The 27,432-nt window shown below is 36.2% G+C and overlaps 1 protein-coding gene across 2 annotated transcripts; it reads right to left on the bottom strand.

Moving 5' to 3' along the window:
• Positions 1-252: 252 nt before the first annotated feature.
• Positions 253-27,325, bottom strand: nhlrc2 (NHL repeat containing 2). Of its 2 annotated transcripts, XM_044102594.1 has the most exons (12): positions 27,068-27,325; positions 25,143-25,295; positions 20,412-20,461; positions 17,383-17,785; positions 15,244-15,365; positions 15,021-15,150; positions 13,934-14,027; positions 12,401-12,632; positions 8,740-8,862; positions 8,041-8,244; positions 7,607-7,820; positions 253-2,924 (listed from the first exon to the last, which is right to left on the bottom strand). In XM_044102594.1, the coding sequence occupies exons 1-12, from the start codon at positions 27,228-27,230 to the stop codon at positions 2,662-2,664; spliced, it is 2,151 nt and encodes a 716-aa protein (XP_043958529.1). In that variant the 5' UTR covers positions 27,231-27,325; the 3' UTR covers positions 253-2,661. The 2 variants fall into 2 exon arrangements, with proteins under 2 accessions (XP_043958529.1, XP_043958530.1); XM_044102595.1 differs by lacking the exons at positions 25,143-25,295; positions 27,068-27,325 and adding an exon at positions 22,919-22,973.
• Between the last annotated feature and the right edge of the window lie 107 nt (positions 27,326-27,432).

Raw genomic sequence — 27,432 nt, 5'->3', positions numbered from 1 at the left:
GAGTAAAACCTTTCTGTTCCTGTCACTTTGAGTCGCTGCAGCTGGATGGGAGTCAGGCTCCACAGATGAGGAGAAAACGAGCTGGCTTTGAGAAAAGTATGAATTCTATCACAAATCTGAACATTTCTCAAAACCCGTCTGCACAAAATCTCAGCAGAGGTGCAGCTTTCTCGTTTTGTTACGGTTCCAGTCGAGGTGGAGAAAAGTCCGGTTTCTTCTCCAACTCTCAGAAGACAATAAATAGATTCCAAACAGAGTTTATAAACATATTTATTAGGTATTTTTCGCTTTAATATGTGGACAATTTAATGCATTAAAGGAGACTAAAAAGTTGGAAAACAATCTCACCAACAGCCATTCGAAGCTATTACTATTCATTAAAAAAATATCCTGGAGGGACAGAGCCGGAAAACGGATCAGAAAACTCGAGCAGCTCATTTCAAATAAATAACATGTGGGAATAAAGCACTTTCTCCTATTACAGTATATTGTTATTGCTTCAGATACATTTAAGCGTCATCAGATAGACCTTTGGAAGGCACTTGGGCCGAACGATCCGAACAACAGAACCAGATTCTGACAATAACGCTACGCGAGGCGATGAGGATCAAAATAAATAAATTAAAAAAACACCCTGAGGTCCGCTTCCGACAGCAAACCGTAACTTTGAGAATCAATATGGTCAAAATAACAGCATCCACATTATCATATCTTATTGCATAACAGAGAGCGATCCAGCGGCTCCTTATTAGAGTCTATCTTTCATATCGTGCTCCCTTTGTGAAGCAGATGACTTGAATTAGACTTTGTCTTCTTGGTATAATAACGCACAGCGTGGCGGAGCAGGCGGCAGACTCGAGGTGTCATCGGTTCACAAGGGGCTGCCTCAGCTTTTTGAAAACAGGAACTCTATTCATCACTCAGATAGCAGCTGGATTTTAACGGTCCGAATCAAAGGAGCCCCCCGTGACACGGGTAATCACAAGCAGAAGTTTTTATCAGTCACACAAATCCCGACGTCGGACAAGTGTGACCATTCAGACTCCGAGAGCTGTTCTGTGGCGATGCATGGCGTTAAAAAGATAAATATTTACAGACGCAAGGTTAGCATGCAGCTAGAAGGCACCGCAGCAGGAAGAGCTGCAGCAAACACTCGCAGGGCATTGTTAAAGCATTTCACACCACATGAACTTTCTCACGTTTTGCCACATAAAAACAAACCGTAACGTATTCTATTAATGTGAAACACAGTAGTGGCAGCATTATGGTAAGGGGGATTCTTTAGTTTCCAAGTAATGATAGAGAAGGACGGCGCTAAACACAGAACAATACTGGAAGACATTTTGTTAGAGGCTGCAAAAAGAGTTCATAGGATTATCTCCCAGGAGGAAATTACAAACAGAACTTTATTCTGTTTTGTGGGAATTTTATGAATTAGAGAATCTCCTTGTGATGCATAAAAATAAAGCAGAACAACAATTATAGATAATTTGTTTCTTCCCTTCTCCCAGCCAAATAAATCTTGGAAATACAGAGGTGATTTGGTCAAAAAGAGAAAAAGGAAAGTTTTTGAATCCAGATTTGAAGAAAATTGAGAATCTGAGGCCGATATTAAATATTGCAATTTCATCCAATCTGACTGAGCCTGAACTATTTTACAAAGGAAATACTGACTTCAGATTGAACATGAACACATACCAGAACTGTTTTTATTTATTTTTTAAAAATCATTTTCCTTCTACATGGGAAGTTTGTGATCTCAACATGACAAAAAATGAAAAATGTTCAGAGGGTGTGAATACTTTTGCATGGCACTGCAAATATAATTACATTAAACAATAAAAATCTAACACTGGACTCCCTTAACATAATAAAATGTGAGTCTGCATAGATAATTTTAATACATCATGGGTTCATAAAGTTCAGGTCTTTCATTTTGATCAGATTAAAAGGTGCAGTGGATATTTCTGGTTCCAACACCCTGATGAAAGGCCCTGAATTTCTTTTTTTTTTTTTTCACATTAGAAAAATGGTCATATCTCCATATTAGTATTCACAAGGTGTTCTCTCACAGTCAAAGGCAGAATAAAACCAAATCATATCTCAGCTCGATTAAATATCCCTCTTTTGTTGTTATTCCTTTTTTCTGAAAAGTTAGTCACAGAGCTGACAAAAAATAAAAATCAGATCGGGTTTTGAGAGAAATGGGTTCAGAAATTGCTCTGTAATTACATTTTTGTAGTTATGCAAAATATTCTCTTCACAAGATTTACACGTAAATCGATCTGTTATGGAAACAGAAGCATCTAGAAGTGGATTTGAGTAAAAAAAAAAAAAAAATGCTGCTTTACAAGGTTCTGAATTTTGGCAAAATAAATCATCTGGATTAAATGCAAAATATTATTTTACCCCCACCTACTAAATACATGATAGAAAATGCATACATTTCATCCAAATCTGACAGATTTTCCAATTACTAACATGAAATATTGTGCTACAGTTAACTCAGGCTATATTATCAATGCAGAGCAATTGGTTTACGTTTACTCCTAGGAGACTCTGAGCAGTTTGTTTGCCTGAAAAATAAAAATCACCATTCTTCTTTCAAAACTGTAAACAAAACCTTAACATGGGTTTGATCTGAGAGCTGTGCGGCTGGTTTTAGAAGGAATGGGCGAACGCCACAGTGACCTCTCCGTCTCCAGGACTGGCGTTTATTTGGAGAGGCTGGCTGAATGAGGCGGCTTTCATAGTGCAGGCTTTACCTTCCTCCAAACAGTAAAACAGCCACACGCTCAACCTGAGGCTGGGGTTTCCGTCCGACTCCTTCACAGCGGCGGGAAGCTTGGCTGACACTCGGAGCGGCTGCGTCAAATCCACGATGCCGCCGGACGCCACCTGGTTTTCCAGCAGCCACTCGTTACCTGAAAAACAGAAGAAGAAAAGTCAGGATTACAAATTATTGACTTCCTTGATGCTTTAAATCCATCAAAAGTCAGGTAATTTGGCATTAAAGTGTAGGCAGAAGAAGTATTAAAAGGATATGGATTTTTTTAGAAACCTGGTCAGATGTAAAATATATACCTCATTGTGAGTAATTTTAGACACAATAAAGGCCTAATAAGAAACATTAAGCACATCTAGACTAATATAAAATTAAATCTTTATTTCAAACAAGTAGAAAAAATAAAATAAATATTAAATATGACCCTTCTAAACCTTCATATACAGTTGTATAAATCCCACCCCTAATTGCCTCGTCCACATATGTCCCATGTTACATACATATATATATTTTTCCACTGCTAATTTTTACTTATATCACAAATCCTACCGTTTCCAAATTATATTATATTATATTATATTATATATATTATATTATATTCCAAATTATTACGATTCATTCATTATTATTATTCATTCATTATTACTATACACAGTATGCATATCTTTCTGACAAGGTATTCCAATTATTTAATCTTTACAAGTTTACATTTCTGCTTTTTTTTTTTTTTTTTTTCCCTCCATTGGGTCTTTTGTGGGCTCTAGTGTCCCTTATATGTAGGCTGACAGGCAAGGGGGAAGGAGAGGGAGGAAGACATGCAGCAAATGTCGGTCGGATCCGGGAATCGAACCCGCGACTGCCGCGTCGAGGACTCAAGGCCTCCAAATGTGGGTCGCGCTATCCCCTACGCCACCACAGCACGCCCCACATTTCTTCTTAAAAAGAGAAAAGTCATCCAAAAATATGAATAAAAACACAAATGTTTTATAATGTCCTTTTTTCAAAGCCAACATTCATACTACTGCAAAAGAGATTTGAATAGTGGTTCATGTGTATGTAAAATAAAATAAAATTAACATAAAATGCAGTGTAGGAATAATTGCAAAAAAAAAAAAAAAAAAAAAAAAGAAATAACACTTTCAGTTTCCTTGAAACAGGTTGAATTATATTTGGAATTAAGATAAAATGTGCTTTTAGTTATTTTATAGTAAACTTCTTCCAGCAAACATTCATAACATACTTTAGTGAGCAGCTTTGTAGATGTTTTCATTTGCCACAATCTGAAGTTTAAGGGAGGTTTGTTAAGGCAACAATGACAACACATATGAAACAAAAACACAATAAAATGGTAAAAAATAAGTTTGGATGCTCTATGGTGCAGTTGGGGTGATAAGCCAGCTGGGGCAAATCAAGCAAAGTAAGTCCAGGATGATGTGAGGTTTAATAAGCTGCTCAAAATTATTCATCATCCTGGAGTCAGTCAGACTGGGTGGGGGGCAATCAGGCAGAACTGATTTTTTGTGCCTGATAAGATTAGATAAATGCACTTATATGCATTTATTTCTCAAGTACTCAATTGAATATTCATTGTACTCAAGTAAGATTAAAAAAGTTTGCTGTATATAGAGGCTACTTGAATACTGAGTAACCGATGTTGTCATCAGATGGAGAAAAATATAGTTTTGTGCAAAGACTAGAACAAAAGCATTTAATCTAACGGATGATGTTATTATACCGTTTTTGGGGTGTTCAAGAAGAAAATTGTGCAAAATCAGCAGTGACGACTCACGCTTAACAACAAAACACCGGGCAAACATTACAATCATTACAATCTGGGAATATATGTGCCCAAAACATGACGGTACACAGCAAACGGTCGCTAAATTTATCTCAGGTGGCGTGCCAAACCTTTGACGGGCCAATTTGTCCCCAGAGATACTCTGACAGCACAACAAAAAACAAATCCAGTAGAGTTTAGACCAAGTTTGGTCTGTGTGAAAGCGCCGATCTGCCCCACGTCTAGATTTACTGCGCTGCCTGTTGACTGGAGCCTCAGTGTTTCCCATCACTGCCAAACAGGGCACTGAAATGTGTAGGAACATTTATTTCCTGACACAATGGCTGTACTTTTACAAGCAAATTCATATTTTTAGCAAAGAAAAATGAGCAAGAAGTTCAAAAGGGAAGGCTGGAGTTTCTACTGTGAGAAACTCTGAAGCCAGAGAGATGACAAAATCCATGCCCACAGTGATTAATGAAGCCACGGCCTTGCATGAGGTCCCACAGAAGCCATTTCTAAAAAGCTTTTTTTTTTAAAAAACAATTTAGATCTGGCGTATGGCTCTAACTTGATCCATTAAAATTCCTGCCTCGCTGCTGATCCGATCAGCGGAAGTCTAGACTGTGCATAATGGGACAGCGGAGGATCACATAACATAGCCTGGTGGCTAATTATGTGAACCGAGGCATGTCGCCTTATCAAAAAGTTCTAAAAATAGCCTACTGATTTGGCCGACTGCACACTGCGTCACTCGGAAAGATGGAAACAGCTTAGTTCCGAACCTAAAGATCGGACCGTCAGCTGTCACTCGTGTTGTATCTAAAAGCATCACCTCACACCTGATTCTGGGGTCAAACTGCGGTTGATTACCTCCGAAATATGCTGAGAACTTTAAAAAAACCAAAAAACACACACATAAATCTTCATCAATGGTTCAGAAAAGTGATTTAAGTAATCCTCCATCCTCTGGCTGAGAGTCCCAGGTGTAGGCTGGGAGAGAGAAGTGCTGCTTGTTGAACGGTGAAATAGAGGTTAAGCCTCATTCCACGTCTACTTTTCTTTTTTTGTAGACAGAATCATAGAAAACAGACCAAAATAACAGCATGTAGGAGAACGTAGAACTCCACAATAGGGTCATTACAAAGTAGGAGAAAAGCTTTTTAGATTTCAACTTATTGTGTTATTCTTATTCAACAAGTTAGAAGGTGTATTTGTGTATGATTTTTTTATCTTGAAGTCTGAAAGAGTTTGGGTGAGTAAGACCACTTTAAATAAGTGAAATGAAATAATAAAATTCAAGAATAGAAACTTAAAGTTTGCAAAACATGATTATAAAGCTTCCTCCACATTTATTGAAAATATATGAAAAACTCTAAAATAAGAACAAATGTTTGTCAATAGAGGCACAGATGGGTAAAAAAAAACATTTTTCTTACCCAGGATGTCCTCTTATGTATTTTAAGCCTGGTGGGCCACCAGGCTTTACTTGTGCCCCACCAGGCTAAGTATTGTTAATTTATTTAAGTCTTTTTAAAATGTTTGCATTTTTAAGACTTTACAGTTGGTGTCCAGGTATTAATCTTCCAATCTTTCAATACTACATAATTATCAAGTGATATTTTCTAATTTTCTGTCAACTTTTAACATTTTTAACTCAAAAACACAGCAGGACGTTGGATGAATGACTGGCCTAACACCCAACCAGCTTTCTGGGGGAAACCTTGCTTACCAATACCGACTTTCACTTTTTGTTTTTAGGTCTGACTAGCTGGTTACTATTTTGAACAAATAGGATTTTAAATTTGTTTTTCCAAGGGAATGTAAATCATAAGAGAAAAATGTGCTGACAAGAGATAGAAAATGAAAGAAATCCCTGATATTTCATCTGATTATTTATGCACTTGGCTTATATGTTTATAGAGCAAAAATGATTGTTCAGTATTTGATCACAAGAATGTTTAAGAAAATATACACAAATTTCAAACTCTAGCTTAAGTCTATCTATTCTTTACCTTTTCAGAGTTTATGCAAGTTTCCCAAATTTAAGACCATTATGAATAAAATTTAAGATATGGCAGAAAGACAAATGTACAAAAAAAGCAGGGGATCAAAACTGAAATTTTGTGGCTCTAAGCAGCAGCTTTGTGCCTCTCACATGGCATGTAACTCTCAAGATTAGCAAGATTAGCAGCTTGTTACTGGTAGCCTACCGCCTTGAGTCACAGAAAGCAGTGAGCGATGTCTGCGAATGGCTCAAACTTTTGCCCGATTGAAAAGTCCAGCAGTCTAAATAGATTAAATAGTCCTGCTATGACAAAATTCAAGATCTGGTTTTAACACATTTAAGGCCAACTTACATTATCTTTAACAAATTTTTAAACTTTTTCAATGCTGCTCTGTCTTGATTTGAAAAGTCTAGGCAATGTGGTATTGTCTTGTGATAATTAATGAGCAAGAATAAATTTTAATCTTTCTTCGTTGTTTACCAACTAGGGATGCGCAACATATCAGCACCAACATCGGTATCGGCCAATATTATTCATTTTTTTAACATATCAGTATAAAACTGTGTTGATACAAATAACCTTTATTTATTTTTATCAGTTTCTGGTTGGGTTTTTTTCCAAATGTCTGAATGTATTGATATATATATCGGTTAACCCCATGACACCAATATTAATATCAGCTATCAACGTTGGCTCAAATTTTTGTATTGGTGCATTCCGAATACCAGCCTTAATATTTAGGATTCCTACATGTCCATTTTTGTCATATTCATTCAAACTCCTTTAAACAAAACCCAGAAGTGAAGAGAAATACCTAAATAATCTTACAGAAGTGCGGTAAAGATTTTTTTATTGAGAGCTGGATTAAGATCTACACCAAATCTTAGAGTTGAGCAAAACAAAACTTTGGTTTTAAATGCATTTTAAACGGCATACAATGCAATGTAAGGAGGATTATTTTTTCAATATGAAGTGGAAGATTAGTAGGAATAAAATATTTTTTTTAAGAGAGAGAGAATTTTTTTTTTTTTTTACCCTCAGCTGAGAGTGCCCAGCAGCTGGGCGCCTCGTTGGTGAGTTTCACTCCTTCTGGAAGCGACATGGTGAGTGACAGGATGACAGTCTGGCCCGCCGACGCCGTAACTGGAGGCAAATCCTTCCTGGCAGCTGATTTAGGCAGCGTGGGGACTTTGGTGACTCCCAAAGGCTTCACAGATGCTGAGTCTGTGCACTCAGTGGAGATGTGGAGCTGGTCGGGAGACAGATTTAGGTATTCGGATTAATGCAGAGCAAGGAGAAAGCTACTTACGCTCACATTGTTCTGTTCTGTGTCACCTTTTACCCAAACGCAGAGGGCAAAACGCTTTTAGAAAAGATTAATTACACAAAGACAGACAAAATGTAAAAGTCCTTCCTCAAGGTTACAAACACACACTCTTTTCAAACACACACACACACACATGTCTGACCAGAGAGACGCTGTTGGAGTCCAGGTTGAGAACTTTGATTTTATGGTTGTTGGTGTCGGCCACGTAAAGAAGGTTCCCGCTGATGCAGATTCCTCCTGGTTCGTTGAAGCAGGTTTTGGAGAACTGGGGGCCCAGAGTATCTCCAGCTTCTCCTGTCCCTGCTAACGTGGTGCACTGCTTCGTCTTTGGATCCACCACCTTGATCTGAGCACAACATGGCAAATTAAAGGAGGGTTAACCTTACAAAGGGTTCCAATACATTCCCAAAAGTTCAAACTTTTTAACAGTTAAAGTCAAGCTCTTAGTCAGCCTTTGGGAAATTTTCAAAATTTAAATATTAACGTTCTGCACAAATTTACTGATGATGTTTTTACAGAGGTTAGGCTTTAAATACCAGTGAAAATAAAATAAAAACTTTACATGTATGGCGTGAGGAGAGATGAATAAAAGATGAAAAAAAGAACTTCCATTGTCATTTTTATATTATTCCGTATTTATTCAAACCTCAAAAATACTTTTAAATTCTACCCTTTTTAGGACTCGTGTTGATAGTCTGCTTTAAAGTCAATTTATGATGCTTTGAGTGAGAATTGGAAACTTTCTGTAACCTTTCAGGCCTGAAGGAAGCTAGAAAGACGCCAGAACCACTGAACGTATGAAGAATGCTGATGGTGCAGCCTTGTGACGAGCCTCTCTTACCTTGTGGTTGTAGGAGTCGGCCACATAGAGCCGGCTTTGTTCGGCAGACCAGGCCACACCGAGGGGATGCTGCAACTTGGCATCCACCCCCTTCCCATCGACGTCCCCAAAAGCAAAAAGGTTCTGGTGGATGAAAGAAAAAATATTCAAAAAGTCAAATCAAAATCCAAATGTAAGAAAAGCTGTGAAAAATAAAAAACTTCAATGATAACTACCATGTTTTAATAACAGTGGAAAGGTATTTTAGTTTTATTAGTACAAGTCCAAAACAAGTCTGAGGACCATTTGGGGGAAAAATACAAGTTAACTTTTATTTTCCTGTAGTAATTTGAGAAAATGAAGAAATTCTGAGTGACAACAGTGTTGATGAAACAACATTGTTTCGAAATGCTAACTGGTTTGTAAGAAGGATGACAAATCCAAACAGATGGCAATTTATTCTTGGTCGATGAGTTCAGACAAAACTTATTTCTGTAGCAGAACAGTGTAGAGAGACTATTATGTCTTTGAAATCTCATGAAACAAATGTTAGTTCAAATGTCGCTATATGTTTTTATTAAAAAATGATTTAAAAAAAATTAGAATAGCATGGATAGATGATTGGGTGAAAAAATTAGAAATGGAGAGATAGAAGAACAGCAAAAGATTTAAAGTACAGATGAACACAAAAAGGATGAATAGACAATAATTTGATGGATGACAAAAAAGGGATGAACAAACAGATGGAAGACAAGAGGAAGAAAAGACTGTAATTTGATGGATGGATGGATGGATGGATGGATGGATGGATGGATGGATGGATGAGAAGGAGGAATAAATGGATGGGTGACAAAAGGAGGGACGAACAGATGGATCATGAGAAAGGGAGAGAGGTGACGAGGGAGGGAGAGATGGATGAACAAATGGACAGATGGATAAACGGATGGATGGATGACAAGGAGGAATAAATGGATGGATGACCAAAGGAGGGATGAACAGATGGATGATGATGGAGGAAGGAAGGGAGTGGGGGAGAAATGGATGAACAAATGGACGGATGGAGGGATGGACTGAGATTTGTATTTCTGTAGTTAGCATTGGGATTAGGAAGAGGAACTTGATTTTTTTTCACAGATTATCCGTCTCATGATACACTGTCATAATATAATGACAATCTTAACAAATATGTATGTACTATTTTTTAATAAAAGTTGCATTTCCCCGCTTTAAGGAGAAGTCATTCTCTGTGAATTAACTGCGGTTCTTCTGCTACAGGACCTGGAAGAGGCAGACAAGATGACATCCTGACATTTCCTCATTAGTTGGGTTCAATAATCGAGACATGAAACTGCCTCCCTGCCTCTCAAGGTCTTAAATTTTATAAAAGGTGGCTTTAAAGCTCACAACTTTGTACAAATTACATTCAAAGTTACAGTTCTCGAGTTAGAGAGAAATCACTCAAGTTATTGTGAATTAGGGTAATATTTCAAGTGTACAGATTCCTCAGGAAATTGTCTTATGCTTCAGAGCTCTTTGTTATGGAACAACGCATAAAAGCCAAAAATGAAATGCAGCTTAAATTGCTGGAAAACATTACAACCCCGAAAGTTGTTTTTTCAGGCGTTGCTTCAGCTGGAAAACAAGCGAGTCTGTGTTTGTCTGTTTGTGAGCTTTTTTTGTTTTAACTCAATACCTTCTATTTATGGTAGGAACAACCCTCAATCCTTGTGACTGCCTACGGCTTACAAAGATTTCTGCAAAAGCTCCCTTCAAAACGGTGTAAATAATTTTTAGAAAGACGGAAATGTGTGCGATTGATGTGTAACTTTTACAGCTCTTCAAGGCTGGAGGCGCAAGCCGTTACATCACCGATAAGAACAAACATCATTTATGATGTTTCCGCTTCCATCAGGACGACACTCTTTTGCTTTCCTTTTTTTTTTAAGTTGTGTAAAAAGTTTTACTCTTATAGAAATCAATTTTCAACAGATAAAGTAGAAACTTACCCCCTTAAAGAATGAAAGAAAGAGATTAATGAATTAGGGATGCAACAAACGATTATTTTAATGATCAATTAACCTGTTATTCTGATGATTAATTGGATTAAAACATTAGAACATTTTCCAGATTTTTCATTTAACCTGATTTCTAAATAAAATATTTAAAATACATTAAAAGATTCATATACATAAATAATTTTAAATGAGAAAATAAACATTTTACTGCCTAAAAGGCAATAAAAGCATTTGCTTCTGTTTGTAGGAAAAGATGAATAACTAGGTAAAAATATACTTACTTACTAACATCAACACTAGAAAAACTCAAATCTTTATTCTTGACTTAATACAAAATTATAAAAAATTTACCTTAACCCTTTTCACTCTAAAATGTATGTTAACATGTGACATGTTCATTTTAAACATAAACAAAAACAAATACAAAAATAAACAAACAAAAATAAATACAGTCCAGGGCACTTATTTTCTCTATTAACCCAATTGATAATTTGAAAAGCAAAAGGTGCTTATGAGATGCTTTTTATGTTGTTCTACCTTAAACGTAAAATGCATATATATTTGTTTAATTTTGGATTACCTATTGCTCTGAATATGTTGTTCTTTCAAAAAATTGCCCTTTTTTGAGTGAGTACTTCAGTGAACATTTAGTCGATTACTAAATTAGTCAACGGTCATTTCAATAATCTGTTCATCACGATTATTTCGATGACTCGTTTCAGCCCTACAATAGGTTCTCTTGGTTAAATGTGTAAACTGTCTTTGTTTGCCTCAGGTCCAATTTGTTGACTTCACAACAGAGACACCGAGGTATCGAAAGAGAAAACAGCTACAGACAGCAACGGAAAAAAAGGGGGAGGAGCTGACAGTTACTGGTTGCTACGGTAACCACCAACTGTCAAGAGCAGCATGGTGTAACTCAGTGTTTCCCAATCCTGTTCCTCAAGGCACACTGTCCTACATGTTTTAGAAGTTTCCCTACTTTAATGTACCTGATTCAACTGATTGCAGTTCAACAAACGCCTGTTAATCAGTCATCAATTGAAATCAGCTGGACTGAAGCAAGGAAATACCTAAAACATGCAGGGCAGTGTGCCTTGAGGACCAGGGTTGGGAAACACTGGTGTAACTGACGCACAAATAAATGTCAGGAGGAGAAATAATTGACTAAACAAAATTAATTTGAAGAAAAATAAACCAATTTTGACAATATTCAGATCTACAATATTGTTAAAATAAAACCATTTTTACCATTCAATATATAGTAAATGGTATATTTATTACTTAGCCAATATAACATTTACCATATAGTAAATATGTCACTTACTATATAATAAATAGTACTACCATTTATATACAATGATGGTATTTACTGTAATGGTATATTTACTGTTTAGTAAATATACCATTTATTAAATGGTGAATGTTATAATGACTAATATACAATTACTATATTGTAATATATTTACTATGTAGTAAATATATTACAATACATTTCTAGTAATATATTTACTACAAAGTAAATATATTACAATATAGTAAATGGTATACCATAAAGTAAATATACCATTTAGTACATAATCACACTCATTTACTATATAGTAAATGGTAAGAAAATATTACTGCTGTTGTTTTATTCCTTTATTTGTTGTGTGTTTTGAACCCACCAGCGGGTCCCTCTCTCCTCCAACCAGATGCTTGACGGCTCCATCCTTCAGGGCCAGAGTGCGGATGGAGCTGCTTTCGCTGTCGGCCACATACAGGCAGCTCCAGGGCTCCTCTGCAGCCAGAGCCAAGCCTGACGGCTGGGCGAAGCTCGCCTTGTGAGGGTAGGCGTTGTTACGGTTCTCCTCGCTGCCGCTGCCTGCCCATCGCACACACGTTCCCGCCTTGTAGTCACTGTTGCAATTGACCACACAAACAAATTGATTCCCTGCCCCAATTACAGTAACACACAGCTGTAAAAAAAAAAAAATTAATTCTGATTTTAGTTAAAGGTGAAATAAATTTAAATATCAGGTGAAGATAACCTGAATAGCCACAATATGGATTTTATGTTTCAGATTAAAAGCAACTAGGACTGTGTGGTATGGCATTCAAAAGAAATATCTCTGACTTCTTATATCAGGTTCAATTTTAGTCAATTTTTTTCTTACTTTCTTCACTAAAAGATGAATTACAAATGACAGAACACATTTTCAAAAGATTACTTACTTCAATGATTCATTCTGTGAGTATTAGGGACAATAGTATTAGGGACTGGCTACAATAATTTTTGTTTAATTATGAGAATATAGTGCTGACATCACTCTGTACTATGGATACTCAAGGAATGCATGGGTAAAAAAGACAATTAACAAAAACACAATTGTAATCTTGAAAAACTAAAAATATGATTAATCAATAAAATTGGTTTAAGAACCAGCCCTAAAAGCATTCTGGCCCTAGATAATAAAGTAATCACCCACAAACCTAATAACTGGTTGTGCCGACATCTGCCATGGAGCATTTACAATAACTGGAAATCAGGATTTTTAAATCGCTGTAGGTGGATTTTGGCCCATTCTTCTTTGCATAGATATTCTAATTCAGCAACACTGGAGTGGTTTCAACAAAGAACAACCTGCGTAAGGTCATGCAATGAAATTTCAATCTAATGAGTTTGGCATTTATCCAGGTTGGTATGGATAGTTTCACCAAAATAAATGCACTGCGTGGCCACAAACAGACGACACCAAAAACACACTTTCTACAATTTTGTTGGACATTTAGCAGTCACTGTTTCGATAAGCTTCACAAGACTTATTTCCATCCAGTGTAGCAACCATTTTTCTTACTTCCAGTTTTTAATAATGCGTTGGACAGTTCCTAACCCAATTTTAACAGTGTCTCCCAAAACCAATGATTTGACCCTTTTTAGACCAACATCTTTTCCACAAACACAAAATGTGGTTGTGAAATTAGGAGTCCCATACCCATTTCCTTAGTTAAATTCAGGTGGTGATTATTTTCGAAAATTGCTTTTTTTTTTTTTTTTTTTTGGTAATTATGCAAGTTGAAGGATTTGAATTTGTCCAAGTGTAGCAAAAAAGCAGCAGAGATCTGTAAGCAGCGAATACTTTCTCTCAGCACTGTCTGTGCTTAAAATAGAGTTATTAGTGTCTTTTTAGCGGATATGGGATAGTGACCAGGTCTCTCACCCTCCTTTGGGCAGCTTTCCATCCTCCAGGAACAAAGCCCAGATCTGATGGGTCCCTGCCATGGCTATCCACAGTACGTTGTCTTCAGCACCGCCTACACATACGATTAAACCCCAAAACCAAAAAAGAAAAAACACATTAAAAAGTTGTAAATTTGGACACCAAGAATGCATGTTTGACGTTCCTAAGAAAGAAAATACTATCAACCAAATACTGTTCCTCATAAAAAGTGAAACGTATGTCTAGATTTTTTCTTTTCCTCTTTTAATGTATCAAACCTTATTAGCTAAACTAAAATATAATTTTTTGGTAACACTTTTTTGAAAGAGTGTGCATATGATTGACATAACTCTGTTATAAATATTACATAACACCTGTTATGAACATGAAGAAGTCTTTGTAAATGTTTATGACTGCTGTAATGAAGTGTGATTTGGTAAATAATTAAACTTTTCTTGAAAAGTTGACACTTTTAATTAAAATTTTAATGCATCTTTGCATTAAAAATGTAATTATTTACCGAATTACACTTTATGACAACAGTAATAAACATTCATGACGACTCTTTTATGCCATTTTAAGACAACAAGTTTTGCTTTCCTCAATTGGTAAAACACAAACCATCAAATATTTTCTAAAAATGAGAGCCAAAGTAGAATTGGGATGAGATAATCACAGACTAAATAACTTTCTCATCTCTGCAAACCTGAGAAACGGAGGCATAAAGAGAACTTCACCATTGATTTCATATTTACACGTAATGTATGAATCACACGTCCTTCATGAACCCATCTGAAAGGCAGAATATAAATCTCAAAGTGGTCACTTCCAACTGCTAACAGATTTTTTTTTTTCTCTTCACATTCAACTATCTGCATGAAACCTGATCTGCAAAGTAACAGGGCTTGATAAAGTCTAGACAATATGAGAAATCAAATGGATTTAGGAATAATTGATGGATGAGAAGTGTGTGGAGGGAATACAGAATCAGGACAGAGGGGAATCTGTCTGGCAAGCAATAAGAGAAAGGTCAGAAGAAGAGAAGGAGGAAAAAAAATTACCCATCAACTTCCAGGCAAAAACTCACCAGCAGTCCCAAGTGTCACGTCCCATGGAGAGCTGATTGGCTGCTGGGGTCCCATAGCCCCGCCCTCTTTGTCTGTCCCCTGTGTCCCTACGCCAGCGAGAGTGCTGACTCGTCCCTGAACTAGGTCAACCTACAAACGAAAGCAGAAAAGCAAACATTTCCATGCAAGCCTCATCACAAACCTCAGCAGCATTCCAGGGACGGAGATGGAGAGGGTCGCTACCTGTCGAATCAGGTGATTTTCAGTGTCGGCCACATACACAGCGTCTCCTTTGATGGCGACGCCCTGTGGGGAGTTGAAGGAAGCTTCGGACAGGATGCCATCTTGTCTGCCTCTTCCAGGTCCTGTAGCAGAAGAACCGTAGTTAATTCACAGAGAATGACTTCTCCTTAAAGCAGGGAAATGTAACTTTTATTAAAAAATAGTGCATACATATTTGTTAAAACTTTCACTATATTATGACAGTGTAGCATGAGACTGATAATCTGTGAAAAAAAAATCAAGTTCTTCTTCCTAATCCCAATGCTAACTACAGAAATATAAATCTAAGTCAAAAACAACCAATCAGAGGCAGGAGGAGAGTCAGCACTGTCAATCATTCTCGTGTACGCATCTTTCAAAGTCTCCTACTTGCTGTCTGCAACTACAGCTTCTCTCCGTCAGCAGAGGCTGTCATGACTACTCAAGCTAGTTAGCATAGCCACCGATGACAGCAGATAAATAGTTTTCCTGGTACGGTAAATTGTTTTTCCGCCATTAGCAAGCTGAGCAGCACATACACAAGATTTACTGACAGCACCAAGACCTACTTCTTGGCTCTGATTTGTTGTTTTTTAAGAGGAAGTGAAGGAGCTCGATCTTTTGACAGATCATCTGTCTCATATTATACTGTCAGAGGAGGACACTGACTGTTTATTTATTTATTTTTTGTATAAAAGTTAAAATCCCAGTATCTGGTAGAAACATGTGTGATTTTCATCTTACAATTATGCACAACAAAGAAGTGATCTTTTTCAAAAGCCGTTGACATTTCAGTTTGCAACATAAAAATAAAGGGTTGTGCAGTACTTGTGGAGGTAATTACAACATTGCTAATTAGCAGGTGGTAGTTTATTCTAAATCTCTCCACAAAGACGAGGTAAATCAAGACAAAATTAAACTCAGTCCTCTACTTTCTTTTCTTGGTTGTTCACACTTAGGTCGGTGCCAAAATGGCAGCATGTTCTTGTCTCCGCTGCTGCCAACCGTTCTGCTGGTCTGAGGCCAGCACAGTCTACCATGTGGTTCCATTGAGAGGCACTGAGGCAAAAGCCTCACCATCACTAAAACATTCTAAATTATTGCTCATTATCTGTCAAAATTTTGTTACAGAATCAGGAATTTACCAGTATTTCTATAGAAGCTGACTTTACTGCTTATGCATTCATCTGTACCTCCACTTTAGGGTCTCTCTCTAATGTTTTGCACATAAGGGTTGAAATTTTTTGGCAATTTTTCCTCTGCAAAATAGCTCCAAATCACTCGGCTGGGTGATGAGGAATTCTCAAGCCTTTCCTGGGAATCTCAAATAGATTAGTCTGGTTTTTGACTAGGTCATCTTTATGCATTAATATGCTTCCATTTAGGGATTTAAAAATTCTAATTCTTGTTTTAAATAAGAAAATAATCATTCTGTTGTTTAAAATGAAACATAGCATTCCTTTAGTGAATTATTGATTATTTGTAGCAAAGGATGCGTCTACAACAAAAAAAATATTTTTAACATCAAAATGTGAAAAACTCTGCCTTTTTTGTTCGTCTTGTGTGTAGGACGGATCTGTTTATTATTTTCTGGATTAACCAATTAATAATTTGGATAGCAAAATGTGCTTAAAAGAAGATTTATTTAAATAAAATAGTTTAAACCATGTGAAGATAAAATGATGCCTCTTGAGTTCTGGGTAAAACTTATTTACAGGCAGAAGTTTTTGGGGTTTTTTATGTTAAATGCAAAACGTATGTTTTATGCAGTTTGACTTAATTCCTGCTCTTTGTATGTTGTTTCTTGAGCAAACGGCATTTTTTCCAGCATTTGTACTCAAATTAATGATTAATCGATTTCGAAATTATTATTTCAATAGTCGATTAATCCATTTAATTGGTTCAGCCCTACTTCCATTGAAGTTTGGTTGTATGTTTGGAGACTGCAGGACTCAAACGGGGCTGAATACAAATGAATAAAAGTCAAACTTTTCAGATATTTGTAAAAGAAAAAAGAAAAAATATAAAAGTGGATCATTTCAGTTCACAATTACGCGCTATACATAAAATCCCATTAAAAATAAATCCAAGTTTCTGGTACAGAAAACTGAGACTCCATACCTCCTACAACATGTAGAAGCTCTCCAGTGGCGGAAGAAACCACCAGGATTCTGTGGTGGCCCGTGTCTGCTATCACCAGCTTCTTGTTGCCCTGGTCCACCGCCACCTTCCCGGGAAAAGAAAGGATGCTGGGAGGCAACGAGTCCCTGTACAGTTTTATCCCCACTGAGTGCGTCTTCAGCTGTTCCCTATAATATCGGAGTGCGCCGTCGGCGAAAAGAGTCAGCCGCTCGCTGTGGCCTTCGCCCACCAAGGAGAAGAGCAAGTTGCCGCGTGGCCCCAGCAGGAGCAGCGTGGGCCAGCAGGAGACCTCCAGTTCGTGCCAGAGAGTCGCCTCGCTGTCATTGACCACTGGGTGGCAGATGTCGTAGCGGAGCACGGCGCTCTGGATGTTATCCAGGACCTTCGGAGGTTCAGAAACAGACACAAAGTGAGTAAAAGATGAAATCCTTTCTGGGAAATTATTTACTTTTTCTATGCTTCCTACATACTGTGAATATTTCAACTTTCTTTCTGGTCATACACTGATTAAAACTTGATGGTAGTTGAAAGCTCAGTTGATAAATTTGATTATAATTACACAACATTGTCATTTTAAGCTGAGTTGAAATTAGAGTAATTTTTCATTATAGACAAACTCAAGGCTAGGGGGCCAAATCTGGGCCGCCTTAACGTTTTATGTGGCCCTCTAGACCAAGTGTGTCAGATTCGTTTTCATTTTTTCCCATATCAAAAATCTGAATGTTCTTAAAGGGCCGGTTGTGCCAGAATGTATTAACAAAACCAATTAGACTGTTAAAATATCAATAATAGCTGTTCTTCCAGGATTTTGAGATTGTTTTTGTGGGGTTTTTTGCTATCAAAATTATAACTTTTGTGGTGGCAATTTAGAACTGTTTGTAAGACATTTTTACAATATTTGCGCTATTGCATGATGTTAAATGTGACTTTTCATTACTCGCCGTATCAATTATGGACTACAACTTATCAAGTAAACTGAACTCTTTTGGCACATTTTGAGAAAATCTGCAGTAAAATCAGAAAAAATTTGGAAATTTGTTGAATTTGTATGAGTTTTGCAGATTTGTGAAATTCTTGAAGGTAATTTGGAGTCTAGAGGGCCACATAAAAAGCTACGGTGGGCCAGATTTGGCCCCCATGCCTTGAGTTTGACACATGTGCTCTAGACTCTAGAAACACATAAGAAGAGTGTTCAAGAAAACAATTATGTGTCTAAATATTACGTTATCAATCAAATCAGTGTTTTTAAGACAAAAGATTTTTATTTGTCACTATGTTTCAACAACATCCCAAAATTACAGTGGTAAAAAAAATTATTGAAAGCTCTGATCTGCTGCAGCAACATTTTTTGTCTATATTTTGCAAATTATATTAATGTTGAAAAGGTTCAATGTTATTTAACTTTAAGAAAATGGATAGACACCTATATATTTACATTCTAACAGTTTAATTTTTCCACAACTAGAAACTACTGTTATTGATGAGTTTGACACTCCTGATTAAGGATTAATGAGGTTTCACTTAAAATTTAAATCCATATGGTATGATGAGAGGTAGGAATTTATTAAAGCAATTATTGTAATAAAATACTCAAAGTTTCTATTTATATATAAAAGCATGAAAGCAAGAGTGATATTTTACCATAAACTTGTTGGTTTTATTACTAATACTCATGTTTCTACTGGTTAAAAAGATTTATTTGATTTATTATTATAAAGCATCCCCCATAATTATCTAACCTTTAGTAAAAAAAAATGGCTAAAAGGCCTTAAAATATGGGTTACTTACAACATTACGACCACTGACAGGTGAAGTGAACAGTACTGATTATCTCCTCATCATGGCACCAGCTGGTGGGTGGGATATATGAACGCTTTCTCTTGCATTTTCTTTCTCTTTTCAAAGTTGATCTCTTACAAGCATGAAAAATATATAAATTATATTTTCAGCTACATCTTGTAATGCCGCATGATGAATAGGGTTTGGCTCTTAAGACTGATTTGGAAGAAGGTTAGTTTCGCTTTAAGTGGAGCAGTTTTGTCTTGATTTGCCTAAATTCTCCTGATGAAAGACCAAAACATATTAAAATAAACTTTTAAGAAGGTATTTAACATACTTTTTATTCATCCCACATTTCTGTATTTTTTTTTAATTGGTCTGACAAAATTTTCACCTTAAATGTTGTGTTTTCATTAGCAGTAAGTAGAAATTCACCACAATTAACAAAACTTAAGGCTTGAAAATATTAGTCTGTGCATAATTAATATATGTTTTGCATTTCATATAGTGCCACAATTTTACTTTTAATTATAACTATTACTGTGGATAAGTGCAACTTTATGTGAGCAGCAATTTCTTAGATGCGATGTTTAGGGTTTTCCTTAGTGTATTATAAACCTGGCGGGCCACCAGGCTTTACTTGTGCCCCCACCAGGCTTTGCATTGCTTATTCTTTTAAGCTTTTTCTAAATATTTGAATTTTTTAAAACTTTATAGTAATGTTAAGGTATTAGTCTTCCAATCTTTCAATAACATATAACTATAGTTTAAAATTTCCTGTTAACTTTAGATATTTTTTAACTCAAAAACACAACAGGCTGCTAGATGAATGACTGCCCTGGAGCCCAATGTTCTTCTGTCATTCCCATTTTTAAGAGTGGCAGGGCAAAATAAATCTTCATGTTACATCATATTTATAGGCAAGGAAACCGGAAGTAATGGATTATCAATTAAAAAGCTATAGATATTGATCAATTTGAAAAAGCAGGAGTTTTTTATTAAAATCAAAAATGCCAAAAAGTGGAATTTAGTAATAAAAAAAAGTAAGATAGAAATTTCTCTCTCACTTAATAAATGCAGTAAAATTAAAGTTTGTATTTTTCTAAACTTTTTATTGGAGGATTAAGCTACTGTTATTCTAGCTTAACTTATTTTGGCAGTTTTTAAAATGCAGAAAAGCTTTCCCAGACCAGTCAGCCCAAAGACAAACAAACCACGACAACACTTACTTTTTCATTGGGGAATTTGGCAGAGTGCACACCGACAATCACCAACCCATCTGCGAAAGGGATTAAACAGACAGAGAGAAAATTATACCAACCATAAATAGACATTAGCAAGAAAAATAGGGATCAAAACATAACAAGCACATGATAGACAGGATGTTTAATACTATCGGATATTAACAACTGATTAATAATAATTTGTTAAATATTTTATTATTGTTATTGTTTTAATTCTCTAGGAATTTTTTGATCACCTTCAAATTTGTTTTACAGACAGTAAGTATCATAATATGATTTGCAACTTGGACAACAGCAACTGAGAATCAAAGTTTTTGAAGCAGGTTTGAGGGAAAAACTTTTCTGAGATGCTAAAAATCTCATGGGAGAAACTTCGAAGAACACAAACCAGGTTTCCTTCCTGTTTCTTAATGAGCGTCGGACAATGTACTGAAACATGTTCCTTTTTTGTACAGTTTTCCCACATTCAAAACTTACAGTCCTGAATGTAAAGGCATCTAAAATGTGCCTCATCGGTAGGAGTTTCCCTGAAAGTGTATATTGATCCAAGTGGCAAAAAGTGATAAAATATATTTTTATAGGCATGTGAATAATTTGTAAATGGTAAAAAAACCTATCAAATAAAAGAAAAATATCACCATAGGGAATAACTATTAAGTATTGAAAGATTGCAACATGAATGAATTGTAAGACATTTTAAATATGCTTTCTGACTTGCTATGGCTAGGAATAGTTAGGACTGAACAGGAAGAAAGCATTAATCACTGAGCCAGAAGGTGTTGTTTGTAAGCATAAAGTTTATCAGGTAACAATATGTTTGTTAATCTACAGCGTGTTTTAATATTGTCATCTGTCACTGTCGACTGATCACATACAACCCTGGCATAGCTCACTTTTATAATTCAGGATATTCTGGCAACATATCAGAGTAACAGTGAGGGAATTATATTGTCCAACCTGAACGCTTCCAAGAATTTTTACCAATTTGTTTTTTGTTTTTTTTATACAAGTACCCATTTCATCAATGTGCTTCACTACAGGCAGACCAGGCTTGTAAAAAACACTTATCAATTTTAGTGTGCCGGTTGGCTAGATTGCCATGCTAATGCTCTAAAAATGTCTCTTGATTTCTGATACATGTCAGTATATTTAAGACAATTTTCAGTAGGAATAAAAGTTGAATCAAAATAACAAAAAAACTGCCACAGGTATAATTGAATAAAATGCACCATAAACTTCAAATAAATAAAAGCATACTGATTATGTTCCTCTAAATTTGTCTCGAATATGTAGAGCAAAAATTTTAGTGATTAGTCTTGAGTCCATCTTTGAGCTACTCTAGGCTTTACAAACCAAACCTTTATGAATCACATACTCTTTATAAACCCATATTGGTTCAGTTAAGCTGGCTCTTTATTACAGAAATAATAACTTCCACTGTAAACAGATCCAACAAGCCACTTCCTGAGCAGCTACAAACGCTCCACTCACTTCTGTCCTTTACAACCTCTGCCAAACAGTGTAGTACCAGTAACAGATTGTAGAGACAATGGGAGGGTGAGTGAGCGGACTGTGGGAGTGAATGAACTGGGTGGCTCCCACACCTCACCGACCAGAGCTGCAAACAAAATGTACCCGAATCAGTGCCAAAGATAAGAGCAGCGCTGACACTGTGCTCCGAGCGCTGCCAGGCTCACAACTCAATTATAACACACCGCCCAATGAGATGATCTTTGAAATTAAGTTTCTGCTGGATTTAAGAAAGTACATTAAAGAATTATATCCCATTGACATTTAACAGTTAGTAACATGAATATGTGGCATTTATATATTTTTGTTTCATACTTAAAATTGAAACAAACAAGTGAGCTTCAGGATACATTTTTGTCCTCAATTCACATCAAAACAGAGAAATATGGAATAAACAGAGGACAAAACATACAAATTCTACATACATTTAATAAAATAATGAAGTTTTGAATAGATCTGTCCAGATATATGGCTTCAATTAAAAAAAGGGTTACTACTACTGTTGCTTTGTAATTGCTATGGTATTAAACAATCAAAAGAGATTTGCTGATTGGTGCCGCAACATTTAATTGAAGATCTCTAACGTAACTATTGGAAGTACAGTCGCTACAAAACGTTCACACACAATCGCCTTAGCAACGGTTATCTCTTAGCAACAGGCATCTTTTTTATCTAACGCACATATCCCAAGAAAATCCACATATAGTCAAACACAGCAGGCATTTTCCGATATTTTGCATATCGGGAAATGTGTAAAATATTCGGATATGTAAACCATCAGATCATCGTGTTTGATTCAGAAAAGAAGCGGTTTTTTTCCAGCTGAACACGGTAACAGCGGCGGCAGTTCACGAAGTAACTGATAACGGAAACGGTGCTAATACGGAACTTAGTGTGGTAATTGATGCTTAACAGAACCCAATAACATAACTTAGAACATATTATTAACATCACCAGCTTACCTGTAATACAAAATAACTCCATTAGAAGTATGGTCGCTACATAGCGCTTATACACAATCGTCTGAGTAGCAGTTATCTCTTAGCAACGGTTGTCTCTTAGCAACGGTTATCTCTTAGCAACGGTGGAGCGATACTGACCCCTACTGGCAACTATGTGAAATTGTGACAGGTCATAAATAACATGCTCTATTTTTATAACCAAAATTATCAAATCTTTCTGATCTAACCCCAAGAACGCAACGAGTAAATAACACACAAAGACACAAAATATTAATTTACATTGACTATTACTATGTGCCACATAATGCCTTCATAAACATTCTCATTAAGTCAGTTTGATCAAAGCAAGATGTAACATGACCCAAATGTTAAAACTGCTTAAAGATTGAACATACATTTTCTTAACATTGCAGTACACAATCAAACACATTTTTAGTTGTAATATATTTAAATTTAGGATTCAAAACAACAAATATTGCAAAAGGACGCAGAAGGTTTAACTTTGCAAGCAGCTGATTATTTAAGTTCATTACTATGAGGTACAGCGAAATGGAGAGTCTTGTATGAGCACTGCAGTAACTTCCACAGCAGCTGGAAATTATTTTTGGTTACCATCTCTTAGCAGCTGAGATAAGGGCCTTCCTGCTCTTGGAGAAGAAGCAGACGGTTTTACTACAGTTCCCCTTCCTAAGTGGGCTTACATATGTACTGCGCCGTGTTGTGTTATGCAGCACAGAACAACACAGAAGCACATTGCTTTATTTAAACCATTAAAAGTTGCAAAACAAATTATAGCATGACAAACAAGACATACAACACCATAACAACTACTATGTTGGAACAATGTGTTTCTGCATATAGAGAAAAGTTCAAAATTTACAGGACTCTCCTAAGGCTCAACCTTAGTCCCCATTTTATTTGACATATTTACTAAAAAAGTTAGAAAAGTCTTCTGTTAAATTGCTTATTTATGCAGATAATAGTTCATTTTACACAGTTGGCACTACTTTGTGATAGCATGCATTACTGTATAGCTTAAGATTGGCTGGATATTAAAAGAAAATTAAATAAAACTGAATTATTAGATACCGCTGGAATCTCTACCTTAGAATGGGAGCTTATTGATAGAATTATCCTATAAATATTTGGGTATTTGGGTGGATTATGACCTTTCCATTTTGCATATTGAGCATTTAGTTTCCTGAATCAAACACTGTTGACAAACTGGAGAGTTGTCATGTCTTCATCACGCGCTTACAATAAGATTTGAGAGGAAATTACATCTTGTTCTAGTAATTTAACACTGAGCCTGCTTGTCTAAGATGTGTGGCGCTGAAAACATAAAAATGTATCCACTGGGATAAATTTAGGAGTTTTCAGGATGAATCAGGGAGAAAAGAATTTCAAGAAGGATACTGGCAGAAAGGGAAACATTAGGCTCATTTCAATAAGAGCAATCTCTGATCCCAGAGAAGTATGACAGACTCTTTAATAAAGAGGTACCTTAAAGAATTAAATTTTAGTTTGTCTAAAAAGTGGCACTCTCAGTAAAAGTGGTTGCATTAGACAATCCATTAGATTGATAGATCCATTGTCCTCTTGCGGATCTGTATTTAAATTAGCCAGCATGTGGCTGTAATTGCACTGCTGCTGATAATACTTTGCTTTTTGTTTTATCAACTGTAACAAGCTCAAATAAACCTTTCATATAAAATTCATCCCAGAGGAAACAAAAGGTACATACACTATAACAAGTACTGCATTTCACTAGGAACTATTATGGAGAAGGCTAATTTATATCCTATACAATGACAAAAACCCCAAAATCCTCTATCAGATGTGCAACTCTTTAGTGTTAGTATTTGCACACGATTTTAAATATTTGCAAACTGAGTAAGAATGACAAAGCTTGCTGTTGAAGGCTGGAGGGTGAGATTTTAGTCTTTTTGTGCTACGGAACAAAATGTATTTCAGGAAAAAATCATCAGTTGTCATTTATTTTCATCATAATTTCAGTTTTCACATTATCAGGAATCAATTCAATGTCCTTTGTGGATAGTATAGTGGGTTTTTATCCCCGTCTTTTATCTACAAAATTGGACGCCCTTCACCCATCCCCACCTGCAAGCATGCTTGTTTCCATGGTCAACCTTTCCTTACTGTCGCAACCACAGTAATAAGCTCTTTTCATGGATTTGCACACACACACACAGCATGCACAGACCTTCAACAGAGTGTCTCTTCTCCAGCTGGTGCAGGTCAGGGAGGATGTGCATGCAGTTGATGCAGCAGTAAGTGAAGAAGTCCAGCAGCACCACTTTGCCGGCCAGCTCCTTGCTCAAAGACAGAGGCTCTGTAGTGTTCAGCCACTCTAAGCCTGGAGGAAATCATAGGAAACAGTAACACTGTTGTCTTTGAGGATTGTTTTTAGATCGCTTACTACTTGAGCCAAAAATTGCTATTTTCACTCTGCATTTAAGTCATATGAGTGCATCTCTATTAAAACATTTTTTTTTATTTATATAATACAATTTTGATTACTTCATAAACGTGTCAAGGATCCAGTTATCTCTGTTACTTGTTTATGGATTGCCAAAGTTACCAAAAGTGGCTCAACTTCCCCAAACCTTAAAAGTTTACTCTCATAGCAAGAAAAAACTGGTTATACTGCAGGACAATCAAAGTGAATGTTCCCTTTTACACTTAGTGAAACCAGTGAGAGCAACAAGTTTTTACCATTTACCTATCTGCTAAGCAAAATGAGACAATTAAGTGGAAAAAATAATTAGCATCTTTATTTCTTGAGAGATGGTGGAGCTCATTTACGTTGAAGCTCTCCACCTGCTGGTCTAATGAGATGTTGACAACATGCTGTAATAGTTTATTCCAAATTATTAAGATAAATAATGATTATTCTGGCCTAAAAAAATCTACAAGCTGACTTTATTGAAAACTAAATTCATTAAAAAATAAAACTCAAAACCAATCGCAGGAAAAAACATACTAAAATGGATGTAAGTTTCTTTTCTTAAATCTTTTTCTACTCATTAAATCCTGACTGGCTGTTATTTACCAGTACGCCACCTAAAGGTGGTAAGAAGGGTTTGGAGTCTAAATGTGATATTTAAGTGTTTTTCTTTCAAATAAAAATCTAAAAATGTTTAGCGCGCATTTGTACTCTACTGCCCTAAAATTAAACCTATCCAATTACCTTCAGAAATCAGGCTAATAAGTAAGTCAGAAAGGAAAGTATTAATCAAAAAAGCAGTCCTTGTAATATCTGGGGGAGGTGCAGTTCAGGTGTGATAACGTGTCACCATGACAACCATCAGTCATGCACTCCAAAAATGTGGCCTTTCAGGAGGAGTGGCAAGAAGATAGCTGTTGAAAGAAATTTCTGTTTCTACATGTTTGATAGACGTCCAAGTAGGGGACAAAGAAAACCTGTAATGTAACCAAAACTGAACTTTTTGGCCATTAGGTATTTTGTGGTGGAGAACCAACACCAACCCATGAAACATTATGGCAGCAACATCCTGGAAGATGGATGGAAAAGCCTGGAAGAAAACCTGAAAGGGCTCTAAAAGGGTTTCAACTGGGATGAGGGTTTACCTTCTAGCAAGGAAAATACCTTTTATTTTGAGACATTGGAGTGAAGTGTTTGCAGTTTCACACCACACTTTTCAGATATTTTTATGCAACATTGTGTTGATTTAACAAATAATATCTCTAAAAAAGACGTGGAGCAACTCTATCTATGGGCGTCAACACCCATACACTGTTGACAACCTTATAATGATTATAATGTCAAACCAACACAAAGCAGTCGATCCGAGTTTGGTCAAAGTTGAGTTTGTTCTGTTTTTTTGTCGCTGCTCTTCTTAGATTACTGGCAAGAAATAAGAATCCCAAACAGCTGCTAAAAACAGGTGTATAGATTGCAGTTAAGCTCCTCCAAAAATATGTTGGGAAATAGGTATGAAACTGATGTTAGAAGCCAGGCAGAAAAAGGAGATGGTAATTTGAAAATAAAGCGCATTTATTTCATTAAAACAATTAGAATCGTAAGGAAAATTACTTGTTAAACTCCTGCCAAACTGTTCTGAAGGAAGATTTGCTAAGGAAGCTAAAGCTGCAGCACGATCTAACCTGGCTGAAAATCCGGTATCTTCAGGTCTTCCCTCTCGTCTATCTTTTTCAAATACTGGTAGACGAGATCTTCCTTTTCTTGTTGTGTTGTGGCATCATCTAAAGCGTAATCGAGCTGACTTTGAATGGGAAACAGTGTAACGAGGCTGCAGTGGGACGCCATGATTACACCAAAAACTACAACATTGATGACGGGCAGAGTTTTAGTTCCTTAAGGCAACAATAACCAATCACAGCAGCCGCGTGGCCAAACCGACCAATAGGAGTGACGTTGTAGATTCGCAACGTTCATTTCAGCAGAAAGATAAAATACCACACTTTTTAAAATTACTTTTTTTGTTAAAATTCAGAAATTCTATAAGCTT

The sequence above is a fragment of the Gambusia affinis genome, linkage group LG20 (genome assembly GCF_019740435.1).
Source record: "Gambusia affinis linkage group LG20, SWU_Gaff_1.0, whole genome shotgun sequence".
Classification (NCBI taxonomy): Eukaryota; Metazoa; Chordata; class Actinopteri; order Cyprinodontiformes; family Poeciliidae; genus Gambusia; species Gambusia affinis.
This window is presented reverse-complemented; position numbering and strand designations above follow the sequence as displayed.